This window comes from Anoplopoma fimbria, chromosome 12 (genome assembly GCF_027596085.1).
Source record: "Anoplopoma fimbria isolate UVic2021 breed Golden Eagle Sablefish chromosome 12, Afim_UVic_2022, whole genome shotgun sequence".
Classification (NCBI taxonomy): domain Eukaryota; kingdom Metazoa; phylum Chordata; class Actinopteri; order Perciformes; family Anoplopomatidae; genus Anoplopoma; species Anoplopoma fimbria.
In genome coordinates this window covers 1,267,785-1,285,913 of record NC_072460.1, presented here as the reverse complement: position 1 = coordinate 1,285,913, position 18,129 = coordinate 1,267,785, and the positions used below count along the sequence as shown (strand labels likewise).

The 18,129-nt window shown below is 42.3% G+C and overlaps 1 protein-coding gene across 1 annotated transcript in view; it reads left to right on the top strand.

The window, feature by feature from the left end:
* The window catches only part of celsr3 (cadherin, EGF LAG seven-pass G-type receptor 3), a 95,109-nt gene extending 77,097 nt beyond the window's left edge, over nt 1–18,012 (top strand). Inside the window, 13 exon segments of the mRNA XM_054608604.1 lie at nt 86–212; nt 1,263–1,469; nt 4,492–4,666; nt 6,044–6,156; nt 6,356–6,435; nt 7,275–7,401; nt 7,664–7,783; nt 9,215–9,312; nt 9,922–10,013; nt 10,246–10,419; nt 12,208–12,402; nt 13,208–14,243; nt 14,735–18,012. Of these exon segments, the coding sequence (XP_054464579.1) occupies nt 86–212; nt 1,263–1,469; nt 4,492–4,666; nt 6,044–6,156; nt 6,356–6,435; nt 7,275–7,401; nt 7,664–7,783; nt 9,215–9,312; nt 9,922–10,013; nt 10,246–10,419; nt 12,208–12,402; nt 13,208–14,243; nt 14,735–14,762 (2,572 nt within the window). The 3' untranslated portion in view covers nt 14,763–18,012.
* The last annotated feature ends 117 nt before the right edge of the window (nt 18,013–18,129 follow it).

Here is an 18,129-nt window from a genome sequence, read left to right as displayed (position 1 = left end):
GTCTTTGTGTCTGCACATCTGTTAAACTTGACCTTCTACTATTACCTCTCTCTCTCTCTCTCTCTCTCTCTCTCTCTCTCTGCAGGTATGAGATAGGAGGCTGTTGGACAGTCAGGGACTGTATGGTGGTTTACAGGAACACCTCTCATGTCCGCTGTCAGTGCCAGAGACTGGGCACCTTCGGGGTGCTGATGGACAGTTCACATAGAGAGGTTAGTGATCTGCTAGTGTATACGCACCACAGATTCATTTCATTAATATGCCTCTCTGTCATAATGAGGCATGTAGTGGACTAATTGAACATTTCCTATCAGGGATCATGCTGTGTTACACACACACACCTGGTTTTGCGAATGTGTCCGTTTTCATGCTTTTCTATATTTGAACATCTCAGCTGGTAATTGCTTGCAATGTAGTCGTTGAAATCCCAGGGGATTAATCCTGACATTCTGAAGGCTAAAGGAAGCCTTGTTACAGCTGGAGAGGATTTTCACAGTTTAATGCAAACCCTGCCCGTCACTTCCCAGCATACTAAGTGATGATGTATCAGATCTTAACGTCTGAGATTCCAAGCTCTTGGAATCAGAAACCTCATGCCTTATGATGAATTTAAAGTTGTGCATTTCCCCAAATATGTATAGTTTTCATTGAGTAATGCACTTTAATAAGATTTATAATCATTAGTCCAGAGCAATGAGAAGAGATGTGACTGGTGATGTGCTCAATTTGCCCAAATACAATTCTGAAGGTGTTTGTTATTTTTACTGGCAGTAAATGCTCTCTGTGCATGAAACGGCAGTGATCAGCTTCAATTTCATGCTTTTGATCCTCGGGTTTCCCCTGACAGATAAATAGGGATGCTAGTTTGCTTTGTCTGTTGTTGATTGCCCTGAGACTGCCTCATAATAGAGACTTATATTTACACGGAATAGTTTGAATACAGAGATACTCTGCCTTTCAAAACCTTTAATATTTAGCATTACAAACCAGCCAGTTTTCTATGCAGTTAAACAACGTTACATGTCAAAATGAATAATAATTGATTGATTTAAAAGAAAAAAAAACAACCTTTATTTTCAGCTCTTATTTTTTATCTTTTTTATCAATCTTACTTGTTTTTCTTACCTATGTCTTCCTTGCCATCCCATTTTCCACATGTTTTCTCAAATACTACTCCTTTACTCCTTTCCTCTGCCCTTCCTTCCAAAATGATATCAATGTAATAATACCCTTTCTCCCTTCTCACGTCTCTGTATGAGCAGCAGTTGGAGGGGGATCTGGAGACGCTGGCCCTTGTCACGTATTCATCTCTGTGCGTCTCCATGCTGGCCCTCCTCCTCACTGTCCTGGTGCTCTCCTGCCTCCGAGGCCTCAAGTCCAACATCAGGAGCATCCATTCCAACACAGCGGCCGCCATGTTTTTGTCCGAGCTGGTGTTTCTGCTCGGGGTCAATCAGACGGAGCAGCAGGTAGACACTGGTGGGGGGTTGAGTGCTTGTTTTTCTGTAGCCCTGTTTGTGCTCTAATGTCTTTGGCTCCCTGTTTTTCATCACTTTCCCTCCAGTTCCCAACTTGAGCAGACAATTGCTTTTGGCATCATAAGTCGTATTGCAGATTTGAAGGGTGCTCCCTCACTGGAGCAGCTCAAAATAATATACCAAGAAATCTCTGTCTTTTTACCTTTCTCCTGCTATTCACTGTCTGTGCCTCTCTACATCACATGGTCTTTATTTCTGCTCATTTCTTCTCCTCCTCTACCCTCGTTCTCTTGTTTCCTTCCTATCTCCTGACCAACTTTCTCTTTTGTTACATCACAAACGAGTGTGTGCTTAAAGAGCAGTGAGTCATGCACAGAGGGTACTGCAAATATGTGCTCACTCAGCATGAAATCCAATTAATTAAGCTGTATCCCCCACGCAGTTGACTGTATGGCTCTTACAGTGGGACTAGTTACTTCTAGCTGAACAATATGTTCTCTGATTCATGTGCATCATGCTTGGGAGAGCATGTTAGCGCTCGCAGCGGTCCTGTGTGTTTGTGTGCACACTTGTTTTTCACATGCTTGTGCACAGTTTAATCTTTCTTTCTCTTAGTGTGTAACTTGTAGTGTTGTGTGTGGGAGTGTGAAATTCATCGTCTGGCTGTATTCCTGCCAAGGCGGCTGCTATTTCTATGTCGTCTCTTGCTGTGTGGTTAGGAATTTGTAATGAGATCCTTTTAACCTCATCCGGAAAGTACAAGTTTGCTTTCCCTAACTTAGAGATGTAGAGTGCTCAACTGCAAAATTTCTTGTGAAATGTACATTTATATTTTAGGTGTTGAACAGCTGTCATCCAGAGTAATTTAAGACTGCAACACCTTAGTGATGCCATAGTGTGTTTTCTTTGCTATTTTGATTTGCATTTCTATATATAATTTGTCATCATGTCACCACCAAGACCCTTTTGGTAAACATCTCACAAGAAGCTTGTTCATTAAACATGCATTTTGTCAATTTTTTACCCCAAATATTTTGACAGAGAGGGGGGGTCAAAGCAAATCTGATTTCAGTCCTTGTAACTTAAGCAAAGAGCGGATGGACAGCTCGAGCCTTTTAAGCTGAAACCTTTTCTTGTCTGGTGTTTATGTTAAGAACACACACATATATAAAAGCAGACTGTATGTTCTCACTTCTTTTTGTTGTACTTGGGATTTATATCATGGCCATGAAAGCTGGCTGTCAGTTGCCAGCAGCCTAACAAACCCTTGCGTTTTCAAGTTGTCCCCTGTGGTTGGTTTATGGAGCTGGGCAATATGGCCAAAATCTTTTATCCTGATATTGGTTATTTCATATCTCAGCAATGATATATATTACGATGAAGTAAGTTTTCTGATAATTCAATGGATAAACCCTCTGTACTACAAGGTGAAGAAGAAAAACGGCACGTGGTGCTTGTTAACAGATATGCCTGTAGTGGGGACCGGCGTGTGGCTAACTTTGCAGAAGATGATTTTCTGTTCTATGTGTTTGTTTTTAACAAGATTTGGAATGTATTTTGTATTGTTTGCTCCAGCTTCCCTCCCACATGCATCACTTAGAATGGAAAGCATCGTCCATCTGGCCTCAATATTGCCGTTATAAAGTTATCTCCAATGTTTTTTCGCCATTGCGATAGAAACAATTAAGAAAAAGATAAACAATAGACATCTTTATATTGTTTGACAATATATATCATATATCATATCGCCCAGCCCTCTTGGTTTAGTTTTCGCCTTTACATCCAACAAACAGCACCACCGTTCTCTTAGAAGATGCTGACGTGCTCTTTAAGATGGATGGGTGCTGTTATTCAGAGCCACTTGAGTTTGAATGGCATCTTTCTCATCTGGTTAAACAAACAAAACAGACCGACGCCCCCAGAGTTTAAATAAACCACTTTAGACATGCTTGAATGGAGCCTGAGGGTAATTTTCTCAGGAATTATTCATGGAGAAGTTCAGCATTACTGCCAAAGCAAACAGCAGCACTTCACTGATAAAGTGATGGTGAAGTTTATCTCCTGCCCTGAAACGTACCGAGAGTCATTCTGATAATATGCAATCCAGACTATGCCATTGGACGGACTTATATTTAAGTTAAAGGAACTCTTAAAGCTGATTTGTCATCCTCTCAGCAGTCATGCAGCATCATCTATGGAAATAAAGACACATTTTCCATAGCCATCAATACTGTTTAATGGATATTTCAAAAGATGAAAAGAAATAAATCAACTATAGACCAAGCTGACATTTCGTGAATATCTCTCCAAAATATATGGTATAATTTATAATATGTATTACTAATACAGACATTTTGTAGCAGGTCATTACCTTAAAAGCTGATGAAAGCTTGAAATATAACATTTTGAATTGGACTAGTATGTTTTTCAGAGCTAATTATACTTCTTAAAACCATAAAACCAGTTAAATTATCTGTATTTATTGCTGCTTTTACTATTGTTAACATATTTGTTACATGAACGCTTTCAGGCTTCTACACACTTAACTGCTATGACAACCACATTACCTGCGAGCGTACTTTCCTCTACTGATGGGACTTTCTTTCATACACATAATCATAGTTAACGCACTCTTGGGTGTTATTACTATAATTAAGCTTTATAAAGACATACATTTATATTCATATCATTCACTTTTGAGCATTTCCTCGAGACATACTGTAACACGCTGCCATAAAGTCTGTTCATTAGTCACATTGTTAATTAAATCATGAATGTCTATTACTTCAGCGTTGACACCTGCTGTGTTTTATCAAAGACTTGTTGGTTCCAAGACGTCTGCTCGGCAACGGTCACAAAATCAATACAAAGGCTGATATTTTTTATTGCTCACCATCTTTTCTTCCTCACCTCTCCTTCCCTACTTCTGTGTTTCATGCCTGCGTCTCCTCTTTTCCTTCTGCTATCTCCATCTTCCCCTTGCTTTAATTATTCTCTCTCTCTCCTCCTCCAGTTCCTGTGTACGGTCGTGGCCATTCTCCTGCATTACTTCTTCATGTCCACGTTTGCCTGGATGTTCGTGGAAGGCCTTCATATCTACCGCATGCAGACTGAGCAACGCAACATAAACTATGGTGCTATGAGGTTCTACTACGCCATCGGCTGGGGCGTGCCGGCTATCATCACAGGTAACACACACATAACACTCACAGGCACGCACACACGTAGCCTCACTGTAATCACTGGAAGCGTGTCTATGCAGCCACGTCCTCGCCACATTTATTCACGTATGTGTACAGACACACACATCACACACACATTCCCAATGAATCTGACTGTGTAGATAAGGTTTCTGTGACATTTTAATATAGAGATAGTAGAGCACACACACACACACACACACACACACACACACACAGACGCAAGCAATCTCTTCCTTGACACATTCGGTAAGCAAGTCATTTCTGTCTGCCTTCTTCTTTTACAAACACACACACACACACACACACACCACACATACACACACACATACATTTGTAGTTTCCATTCTGATACATGCTGTCAACTCCCCTCTATCTGTTGCTCGTTCTGTCACCCACACACACACATACACACACACACAAACATAAACACCGACCGACCGCTGTCTCACCTTGCCTTAAGAATGGATCTGTCTCCCATCACACACACACACACACACACACACACACACACACACACACACACACACACACACACACACACACACACACACACACACACACACACACACACACGCTGGCTGCATGTCTTCTTCCTCAGGCTCAGAGGTGCATTTAATCTGTCTGTCCGTCTTTATTTAGGCATTTCCTGTCTCTCTCACTTTTGCAATCCAATAAAAACATTATTTATGCCCATTGACAGTTGTCCAAACAAGGAATAAAGACTTCACAGTTCATGTCACAAGTCTTCCAGCGACCCAGTATAGCAACATCATAGAGGTGTGGTCATGTGGTGAAGAAATAACGGATGCATAAAGAATAACTTGCCATGATTAAACCGATACTTGTGGTGTGGTTCTACGTAAGTTCAGAGAAGTTCTCAGTAAAAATAACAAAAACTTATGTGAATTTTACTTTTCTGTTATGTCTCCTGCAAAGTACAAAATATGAATTAGCTGAGTCACAACTTGAGAGAATCAGGTGCATGTAAAATAAACACAAAATAGTTTTGTATAATTTAATATCATTTATGTTTGCTAGGATTAATGTTTGATGGTAATAAATCAGAAGCATCAGTGATAAATTCCCAGTATAATTCAGTACTGGGATTTATTCAATATTCTGAAAACGTAAAATGTCTGAAGGCACCATCATGGATATACAGCAACTCTTCCCGTTTTGCAGATTTTCTTTAACATGTTGTTTTGTGGCCTGAAATGATTATTTAGATAATAACTACTGATTCAAATGCGTGTCTTATGTCTCATGCTTTTCCTACCAAAGCCATTCAGATAATCAAACGCCGTCACATCCTGCACTGCCTCTCTCTTCCTGTCTGATCTGACTGTCTTTGTTTCTCTGCAGGCCTGGCGGTGGGCCTGGACCCAGAGGGGTACGGGAACCCAGACTTTTGTTGGATCTCCATCTATGACAAACTGTTATGGAGCTTTGCTGGTCCTATAGCCATCGTCATACTGGTAACTGTCCCCTGTCTGTTTGATACAATGTAGTCAATGCTAAATTTACCTTTTTTCCCTTGTGTTTGACGTTTTTGTCGACATTGATTTTGTTTTATTTGTTTATCCTCATCCCTGATGTTGCTAACGGCAGTATTGGATTAGCTGGAATGCATTAAAAACTGTGCCTTACCCTTTGTATTGATTTCTCTTTATCCAGTTGAATGGAGGGATTTTCATGATTGTAGCCAAGATGTCCTGCAATCCCTCTCAGAAGGAGACTAAGAAGCTCCCTGTCATGTGAGTACCCGCAAACTATGGTCAAATGACTGTTGTCACTTTCTAAAAGTGACTTTGTTGTCTTTTTTTCATCATGGTATGTAAATGTGTAAAAATATGGTACTGTATGATAATTAAGAAGCTTATGTTAAGAATTCATTTTTCAAAGTAGCATTTCTGAACCCACCTTAAGCATGGCAATCTAAAATTGAAGCACTATACAACATAAGCAACAAATAACTGCAAACAACCTAAAAACAGTGACTTTTATTTTTGTGGATGTAGTTTTGAAAATGTTTTATGACTGATGAACTAACAGGGAACAGAGGGGAATACTTCTGTCTCATTCAGTCAATGCTGATTTGATAAACAGTGATCTTGTCAGGCCTTGTTATTGATCAGATCACGTGTGCATAAACGACAGAAGTAAATCACTCGCTCACAGTGTGTCAGTATTCATCTATTGGTTTCTCTACTACACCTTTTCCTGCTGGTTCTAACTCCCTGTCATTTCTTGCTGCTTTTGTTTTCTGTCTCTAAATGTCTTCACTAACTTAGCAATGGGCTTTAATAAATAATACACAAATGTATAATGACCACATTGTTGTGATATCACAAGTAATGGTATAGTGGTATGAGGTACAGGTAAATATGTTCTCAAATGTTACATTCACTAACGGCTAGTTAACAAGCCAGCAGGGAATTAAAGCAAAGTAATCAGAGTTATTATTATTATTAACATGTGCTGGTCCCAGTCAAAGCTCAACCATGTCGTCATCTTATGCATCCAAGTTGTACATGTAAAAATTCAACATATTGATGTAGTCCGTCTCCCACTGACTCTGTGTTTGTCTCTCCAGTGCGACTATTCGCAATGCCTTCCTGCTGTTGCTGTTAGCCACCTCCACCTGGCTGTGTGGTCTGATGTCAGTGAACAACAGCATCCTGGCTTTCTACTACATATTCGATGTCCTCTGCCTCGTGCAGGTATGAACAAAGTGTATGTTTGTATTTAGAAATGTCGGTTTACTCTAGCACTGAATCACCTTTCATCCAGTTCCTTACAGCTGTTACATTAGTGCATATAGTACGTCAAAGTTTCTGACAAATAACAGTAATAAAAGAACAAGGTAGTTCTTGTCCAAAGGAAAAGACATCATGAAGCATAAACTTAAACGATGTCCTTTTACCCCACTCACACTCTCTCTCTCTCTCTCTCTCTCTCTCTCTCTCTCTCTCTCTCTCCCAGGGTTTGTCGGTGATGCTGGTCTTCACTGTGTTCAACTCTGAGGTTAAGGAGGCCTGGAGCGTGGCCTGTTTGGGTAAGAAGAGCCCCGGAGAAGATCCACCAAGACCACCGCAGAACACTGTGAGTTACACACACAAACAGCCTCCGATTGGTTAACGCGTTTTGCTGGAACTTGTGTCTGCTTAGCTTTAAAAGGTGTTTATGTTGTCAGATATCTTGGTTTGAATTTAAATTCCTATGCAGTCATTTACACAGCTCATTGTGTAAGTACAGATTTAAAGACATTTTTATGATTTATTCAGTCATTGTTGCACAGTGCAGGGTGAATCTCCGACCCTGATGTGAAGCTGTAAATCATCCCGATCCCAAAGCCATTTACTATGTTTTATTCTGTTCTTCAGGATTCTCTTTCCTCGATGCACTTTCTCACTGTGTCCATTACTAGACCAGCACAAACGCCCTCCTGCCTTTCAGTCCTCCTTCCCTCTATCCACCCATCCATCTTTCCTGTCCTCCCTCTCCTCTCCTTATGCCTTCAGGCTTTGTCGCTGACCCAGATAAAGCAATAGACTGACCAGTGGGGGTCTGCTCACTCTTAAGTTCACTTCTACAAAAGCACTGTGCAATGTCTATTTAGAGTGTGTGTGTGTGTGTGTGTGTGTGTGTGTGTGTGTGTGTGTGTGTGTGTGTGTGTGTGTGTGTGTGTGTGTGTGTGTGTGTGTGTGTGTGTGTGTGTGTGTGTGTGTGTGTGTGTGTGTGTGTAGGTGAAAAGAGGTGTTCACAGTCCAATATCCCCCTTTAATCCCCACTTCTATCCAGTGAACTTCATATGTAGCCTGGACTTGTGTGTGTGTGTGTGTGTGTTGTGTGTGTCTGCGTGTGTGAAGGTGTGTGAAGGTGTGTTAGTTCTTAAGTAGTTCATTTCACCCTTTTAACCTCCATTTCCTCTGAAGCTGTTCCTATCCATCACTGAGACATGTGGGGCAAAATAACTGATCCTTTCCAAAAGTATTATTAGACACAAAAATACCACTATTTTCAGTGTGATGCGTTATTTATGACTACAGTGGCCTATTACAGTATGGAAAGCTGAAATCTTGACCCATTTCCAGGCCTGTAGCTTCTGCTCCATTTGCTTAGCCTCCTTTTTATTTTTTCTCCCGGTCAGCATTCAGTAACGATAATAGCTCCCACAATTCCCGGGGCAGTATCGTTAAAGATCACGGGCGGTTGCTTTTGAATGCTAACAAAAAGAAAGATGTCTCGACAAGGTTCTTAAATTTTATCCACCTATAATAGAACTCAGTGATACGGATAGAAAACATCAGTATCAGAATGAAGTTCTAATGGGAATATGAATTATGATAACATAACAGAGGCAAGAGGCGTACAAGGTGGCCCTTTTCAACTCTGAGACAGTGCAGTATGTGGTGTAACTACAGACAATTCAGTGCCCTTTTTTCCATGTTCAAAAACTATCATGTGCTTTTTTTTTTCATTAAAAATGATTTTATGGTAAAAGTAACTCAGTAACCTTGTGTGTGTGTTCAGGCTCAGAACCCCTATCACAATGCATCTCTGCTGGAGCAGAGCGGGCTGCACCGCATCACCCTGGGAACCTCCACCATCTCCTCTGTCAGCTCCGCCAGGTATATAAATATAGTTTCACACACAGACTCATACACACATGATGCACGCACACGTCACAACTCTCACCAACAAACTAGAAATACATTTGGAAGGAAAACTTCCACACCGTTGCTTTTAGATTAGGACTAGCATAGATCCTCCTGTAGTTCAGGAGAAAATGGTTTAATACCAACAATGTGCAAGTGATAAATGATTATTCAAATATGAATTTGAGTTTGACAGATTCTCTTTGGATTTGAGAGAGAGTTGCTTCCCTTTGAAAAACCCTGTCGTGCATTTAGTGGGTCAGTGGGGTAAAGATGAAGAAGATTGGATGGAACAATGTACTGTCGTGTATGTAGAGCAAAACTAATGTACTCTGAGAGTGGCTGTTGGTGTGTTTATGGCTGAGTGACTTTACTGTGCATACTTTATATGTGTGTGTGGATGCGCTCTATTTCTTAACTGTATCGGCCTGTCTGAATGCATTTACAGTATACTGTGTGTGTGTGTGTGTGTGTGTGTGTGTGTGTGTGTGTGTGTGTGTGTGTGTGTGTGTGTGTGTGTGTGTGTGTGTGTGTGTGTGTGTGTGTGTGTGTGTACTAACTTCCCCCCTCTTTCCCTGCCAGAGAAAATCTTTTAGCTCGTCAGACGCTGGAACAAAACATTGTCCAAACCGGAGCGACAGACCTGGATGTAGCCATGTTCCACAGAGACGGAGGTGAACGCACAAACACAACCATTTACACAAACGCTCACTCTTTACAAGCAGCAGTGACACATTCTCCATTTCTTCACCCCTGTTTTGCTTTTTTTTTCTCAACGCTCTCTCTTTCCATATACATTTAAAGGTTAAGCTCACATCACAACAGAGAATAACTACCTGTCATCGCCATTTTGTTCTTTTTTTCCTTCCCTCCTCTCACTTGTTTCCTTTGTCCTTCTTCTCCCAGGTGAGGATTCGGACTCAGACTCAGACCTCTCCATGGAGGAGGAGCGCAGTCTCTCCATCCCGTCCTCTGAGAGCGAGGACAACGTCAGACTCCGCGGGCGCATCCAGCGGCGATTCAAACGCTCCAATCACAGCGAGCGTCTGCTTACAGAGCCCACCCACAACGGTACCAAAGGTAGACCAGCTTTTAAGGCATTTCTTCTCCCAGTTAAGCCAGAAAGGCGTGGCAACTATTGGTAAAGTGTCTTACTCAAGGACACTTCATTTATTGATGGAGTAAGGGTAAGGCTTCTAGGGTTTTTGGGTGAAGTATTCCCCCATCTATAATCTCTACCTTCTTACCCTGTGCAGAGTCTTTGGGGCTTGAGTGCATCCAATCTCACTTCAGGTGAGAGGCAGAATTCACCATTGACAGGTTGGCAGTCCATCACAGGAATAAATAATTTGGACTCAGAATCACAGCTCTACTCTTATTAAGAGTCTCCAGTTAACCAGACCTGCATGTCTTTGATCTGATGGACCCACACTAGTATGGATGAACACAAACAGACCCCTGCCAGCCAGCAGAGTCAAATAATCAAATGAATCTGTTTCAAGAGCAGCCCACTCTTTCATCTCAGATATGTAGAAACAAGCAAAATGCGTAGCACAAAAACATACACACACAAACAGCAAGAGAAAATGTCAGAGCTGGTAGTCATGCATAACACATGAGTTTATGTATTTCAAAGTATTTGATATAAATGTCATGCATATACAGTGCTCTGTGAAAGGTTTCACTGGAGAAAAGGTCAGACGTGCAAATCTATAAATCCATACAAGTAATCAATTCTTAGTTTATTAAGCCATCTGGATCAATGAGCTCTACTCAGAGTAAACCAGGGGAAGAAGCAATATGAACGAATAGAGGAGGACAGGATTGAGATGGCAAGTACAGTCCAATGGTTTCATCAGTGCAGTCTGACTGAAGGGCCGGAGCCTTTTTCACTGAAGGTCACAGTGTTAAGATGGCGGCCTGTTCGTTTTTACAAAGCATTAAACCCCTGATCGATTCAGCTGAGCGGCCGACTGGCCAGTGTGAGAGGACTGTGCCACGAATAAACAAAACTGAGTAAGTGTTCCATGGAGAGCTGAAAAACACAGAACAAAAACAAGGAATCGATTTTTATTAACCTTTCGTTGTCGCATTATTTAAAACATGTTGCAGAGAATGAAAAAGCCAAACTGAATGATAACAATTAGAAAAATATGTGGTTGTCAGAGTAAGCTTTTAACATCAATGGTGCAAGATGTCATGTGTTTTGTTGCTGAAATAAATATTGATTATTCAATTTCTTGGTAGACAGAAGTTATTCTTAGTTGTCTAAGTTTTTGGACTAATAATAAAAATGTGGGTGACCTAACCCTTTTTATTGTGATTTTCCAAATGACACAGATTGGCCTAAAGTGTTGATATCACAGAACAAATGAATATGTCAAATGGCTGTAAGGGGAAGACGACTGTTTGTTTATACATTAAGATGAATTATGCCTGTTCATAGGTCATTTGCAATAGTCTGATATTTACTACCTACCAATATGGCATGAGTTATTTTTTAGTAAACATATGCTGTATATCTGTTGGCACCTGCTGTTTGGTACAGACTTCTGTTCTGTGTTAGTTGGGATGCACTCTTGTGGCCCAATGTGAAGCACAATTCTTGAAATTGAAAAGATGATTATGAGGCATAAGAGCATATCGGCAGCTTTTCATAACTGGTGTAAAGTTTGCCTTTGGCTTTGATAGCATATTTTTTAAGTGATGACAAAAAAGAGGTGATCTTAATCACTACTGTGACAATAGTTAGCTTTTTTGTTTTATCAAACGTCAGCGATCAATAAAGTCATTAAACCTGACGTCAGTTTTTAATACAAAAGATTTCATGAGTAACCTGAAAGTGTTTGTTCTTTTTGTGTGTTACAGATCTGGATGGCAATGACCTTCTGTCCTACTGGCCGGCTTTGGAGGAGTGTGAGACACACAGCCTTCAGAAGTGGGGCTCAGAGCGCCCCCTGGGGGCGGATTACAGCAAGGATGCTGCCAACAACAACCAGCCAGACGCAGCACTGACCAGTGGGGACGAGAACGGCCTCACCCAGCCAAACAGGCACCGCAAGGGTGAGAAAAACACAAATAATACAAGCTAGGGGCACACTGACATTTTTGGTTTTGACTGGCCAATCTCACAGTGAAATTGTCGCAGTGCAATTAAATGTAGTAATGAAAACGAGGATTGTTCATTATTTATAGGTCTATATACATCAAAGCACTCACAGAACACTGTCAGAACTACGGACAGAGTCTTATCTAGACACACACACACAAACACCCCACACACTACAGTGAAACATTAGCTAAGTGATATAATATTGTACAATCATGTTGTTGTTTTTACTATTTTCTTTAGATACATATCACATCTTAGACCGAGGGGGATCCAAAAAAAGGCATAATTTAACAATCAGTCGACTATAGGCAAGACTAAACCAATCAGAATTCTCAGTTGGGGCAACTTGCTTTTAAATTCCAATCTTTGGTTTGTCCTCCCTGTGTATAATGCATAAATGCATGGCACGTACATTAAATGTTCACCTCATGTGCACGTAGAAATAATTTACCCCCACAACACACAGAAGAGCTGGAGTCAGCAGAATGTCCTCCATGTAGCTTCAGTCTAAATCTGGCCCTAAAAGCAAGAGTGACACTTTAGTATGTACAGGACAGTCTGTGCTGTACACTCAGAATACATACATATACAATTGGCTTATGCACGCATACACACAAAGGTGCACCACACATGCAAAGACACACTGAGAGTAGGTGAGGAGGAGAAATACAGGCAAATATAAATATTGCTGTCTAAAAGCATGGGTGACGTTTGTTGAATAGACAAAGCAAATGAACACCCATTTTCTTGTCTCAGGTATCCTGAAGAACCGTATCGGCTGCCCCCCAGCACTCCAGGGTCTTTCCACCATGGGCCGCGTCCCCAGTGAGCTCAACTGGTACCGAACCTCTACTCTGGGCCACCGGGGAGTTCCTGCAGCCTCGTACGGTCGCATGTACTCAGCCACGGCCGGTGCCAGTGGAGGTTCCGGCTCTCTTTCTCAACCTGCTTCCCGCTACTCCTCCAGGGAACACCTGGACTCGCTGTCCCGGAGGCAGTTGTCCAGGGATCCACTAGGGAGGCAGACAGTTGGGGGGTCGAGGGACCGACTGGACTCCCGGGGTTCCAGGGACAACCTGGATCTCCTACCCAGGAGGAGAGAGCTGGGGCAGGGAGCAGGGCTAGGTGGACTGGGGCTGGATCACCAGCGAGTCTCAGCATCCAGGGAGAACTTGTCAGGATCCAGGGACAGACTGGACAACCACCACACAGGTAGCGTCCACGCCTCCAGGGAGGACTTGAGTGGACTTGAGGGGTACCTCAGTGGATCGAGGTCGCAGCTGAACTCACTAACTCGGCGGCAGTCCTCATCCCGTGAGCACCTAGGGGGGGCGCTGATGAGCAGCAGGTCAAGGGAGCAGCTGGAGACCAACGGAGGCGGAGCCCAGGCTCAGCCGTGTCGGGAGTGGCTCCGCACTCTGCCTCCCCGCCAGCCCTCGCACCCGGATCAGCCTCCCTCCTCCTCCCCTCCTCCCCCTATCTCTGAGGAGCCCCAGCAGGAGCAGCACCCAGCTCACGCAAGAGGACGACTGGACTCTGCACCTCCATGTAGGTACCCCGGTCAGACTGTCCCCCAGGTTGCAGGTTCAAATCCAAACCCTCTGGTTCGACAGCCGTCCAGTGAACACCTGGATATTCTGTCCTCCATCCTGGCATCCTTCAGTTCCACCGTCCTCACTCCTCCCCCCGCTGCCTCGAACCCTGGGCCTAACGGCTCCGCCCATGGGCCCTCCCCCTCCCCGCCCCAGTCAGCCACCTCCCACAGCATATCTGAAGTCTCCCCCGAGTCCGAGTAAGTCCTTCTGTGTTGATTAATCGACTTCCTCTAGCCCTCTCCTGTCCCTTTTGTATTTTATATCTTGTGCTTCGTCTTCAACTCCTCATTGTCTTTGAACCTGTGGAAACACACATTTTGGCTTTTACTTTCCTGCAACTTCTCCCTTTTTCTCCCACCTTGACTGATTTCTTCTTCCTCAGCAGCTTATGTCCGCTCTTCAACTCTTCTTTTCACCTCTCATATGGTTCCTTTCCTGTCTTTCACATCTTTTTAGCTCGACTTTACTCAGCTCCATCTGCTCCATTTCACACTTTTCCGCCTTTTAATCTTCTCATTCTTTATGTCTGTTCTGTCTCTCTTGTCCTTTTGCCTCTTAACAGCTCATTTCCATTTTTCTCCTGTATTTACTGTATGTTATCATCAGTATGTGTAAGTGAAAATACAATCAGTAGAGATGTTCCTGTCGAAACGCATTGATGACTCATTTTCCTTTCCTTCACCTTCAGAGCCAACAGAAGTGAAGGACAGTCTTGATGACAGCCTCCATATCCCTTTATGCATTGCGACAGTGCTTGGAAAACCAGGGACAAGTTCAAAGGTCATGGATGGTCCTGAACCACTGGGCACATTGGGACATCGGAAGCCTAGAAACAAACGTGGTTTTAAGCAAGTCAGGCAGAGAGCGTCCATGAGGATAAAGAGGGCCTGTGGACAGTTTGTACTGTATAAATTACATTTTTTTCAAGTCCCGCTGCCTACAATGATCTCTGACTTTTCTTTGAACGATGACTCAACCACCTCTACTACCTAAAAACTGTTGAAGACAAACACAAACTCCTCAGATTTCAAAGTCAAGTCAACTTGATCCAGACAACATCAGTCTAAAAGAAAAAAAAAGGAAAGACTGTAAATAACATTTTTATACATTTTGTATCTTTTTCATTGGAGATGAAGAAGAAATCTTTTGTGACGTTTTCTTTTTTTTTTATGATTGTGTCAGTGAGAGGTTGTGAGTGATGTTGGAGCGAGTGCAGTCGTGTTCGTTGCTGTGGGAGACATTTCCCCTAAAAAAAATCCCCAAATTTCTCCTCGAAAAAACAGTTTTCCTCAGAAACTCTGTGCATAGCGACGACAGGGGTCCGGCAATAGTATCTGATGAGATTATTAAAACCGCAACAAGTGGTTGAAGGGCAAATGTCAAAGTAGCCAGCAGTGATTGTAAATAGAGGAAGGGGTTATTATAGGAGAAGAGATATGATGGAAGATGATTGTGAAGAGAAAGATGGCCAACATTAAGCTAAAGCACCACATGAAGGTTTAGAGTTGATGGTTCCACTATCAAAGCTCCGTCACAAGCGTCAACGTATCAGATCTTTCAGGAGATTGTGCTGTTTTTGTGATCCACTGTATATGAATGTGACCTTGTCCTCTGTCTGTGTATCTTTGTGCCTGGTGCTGTCTGAACCAGACCATATCAGTCGATTGATATTCCTGAGATCGGGAAAGTGAATGAAGATATCTGCTTCTCTGTATGAGGCTTTATCATGTTCCAACCATTGAAAGACCCTCAAGGTATTTCGCTCTTTGATGCATTATGACTCAACCTGCCTCAAGAAACGCCACGGGAGCACCCGAGCCTCTCCGGCAGCGTCCAGGAGACTCGTACATAAAAGCTTCTCCTGCTGAAGTTCTGTGCAAATTCAAGCCAAAGGGACAACTGCCTAAAATCAGTACGATATGTCGTTCTCCAATTTTTTTATGATGAAGATGAGGGTGTGAACTCTCTAAATGTAATTCACAGTTTTGTTTAGATTGTGGCTTAAAATGATTTTTATTCATGGTTGTGCGATGGAACATTAATTAGGTCATAGACCTTCTCTTAAACATAAACCACTGTGGTTGGCATTTTATTTGGCTAGAAGGAGAGCGGATCAGAGGGAAGACAGCATGAGTCACGTCTCAGTGTGCGCAGATATTACCTGAAAGCAGACCTGCAGTACATATCCAGCATGGTATCTACCAGAATATATATTACCTCATGTCTGTAGCACATGAATCCGACTCCAGATTTAGACTTAACACAGTTGCTGGGGAATGGACTCAAAAACATACAACAAAAGATGTCATTGATGGAGAGGTTCAGACCAGAACACATTAATGCAGATCTGCTCTCATTGTTTAGACTGCTGTACAAGGATGAGGTCTCTTTTAAGATCCGGCGTAGCTTCTTCAGCGCCGTACCAGTTTGCTGAGGAGAGATGTCATATGTGTCGCCGCTAAAAGCCTCTGAGTGGTTTGGAGATGCAGCTCTTTCCATCAGCAAACGTCTGCTTTCTCACAGTTGTCGGAGCGAGCGCTGATGTCAGGCCTCGAGGTAACAACACACGGGCATTTGTAAGCAATGGAGACGAGGAGGCAGTCTCCACCAGCCTGCAGAGGGATGAGGGGATTGTGGCTAACGTGACTGTGTTTTTGTAATGAAAAGAAATGATGTGGTTCATAAATAACTGAAGGTGAAATGAGAGAGATTTCTGTATTGCCAAAATGAGTTGCCTGCATGTCCTCAAGCAGAGAGCACTGTGACATTCAAACAATAGTTGTAGCAAAACTAGAACAGCAAGACGGGAAGTGGATAAAAAATAAAACAAAAAGGCTAATAGAGCACAATGAGCATAAGAATAAATCATTATGTATAAATTGAGTCAGAAACTGTGACTGTTTGCAGAATATACCTACAGAGAGGAGGGCATGGACGCTACTATTGGAGAGAGAAAAAAAACTAAAATGGAAATGTAGGTAGTGGGAAAAAACACACATCCACCTCGCAAATGCATATCTCCTTTCCCTGACTGCTGCTCTCTGATCCCCATGTCCCTCTGAAGTGACAAGTCAGCCTATTATTACAGTAGTTTTGCCAAAAAAAAGCTCCTGCAGGAGAACACTACCCACTATTTCTCTTCACTCTTTTCATTCAGCTGCTCCATTTACTTATTTCTTCATTTACTTTCAACTGACAGTACCTTTAACTTGTACAGACATGAGATTTATTTTATTTATCGATAATTTATTGACATTGTATTGATTATTTATATTGCCATTTTGTATGAGTTTTTTTTTGTTGGGTCCAAATGTTCCCTTTTGTTTGTTTATATGATCTGAGTCTCTCAGTACAACACATCCACAGATGAAGGACAAGAAGAGACGAGAATGTGAAGAGAAAAATGTGACGCAGGATGCTTTGCTCTTCAGCATTTAATCTGGTTTCTTTATCCAATCATGGGGGTAAAATCTGGAAAGAATTGACAAAGCTTTATTTTCAGTCCTATTTAGGTGCATTTATCCTCGCCGGGCAGAATGGAAAACATATCTAAACTAAAAGTTCAACGCTGGGTGTAAATAGTGCCGATATTTACCAAATCAAACCCTTTTATCTTCCCTGTTCATTGTGATAGATCCAAGGCTGAAGCTTCACATGCACTTAAATCAGATCATCAGACTCCAGACCAACAGGAGGGGAGACTGAAAGACTGAGCTGAGACTAAATTGTGATGTGCTCTAAAAAAAGAAAAGAATATGGGAAGTGATGGAAGGAAAGAAAGAGAGTGAGATATGGTTGGGTATACGAAGAGGAGGGATGGGAGATTGTCTTTGTTAGCTTGTGTGTTCATTATGGGATGCCTTCTATCCGCCGTCGGCAAGGGGACGGCGGCATGGAAACAGCTGTTCCCCTGTTACCTGGGAAACAAGAGAAATGTTGGACATTAAAAAAATAACTTATTCCTACTCCGATGTGTTTATATTTATTCTGTGTGTGTGTGTGTGTGTGTGTGTGTGTGTGTGTGTGTGTGTGTGTGTGTGTGTGTGTGTGTGTGTGTGTGTGTGTGTCTGCTTCATATTCATG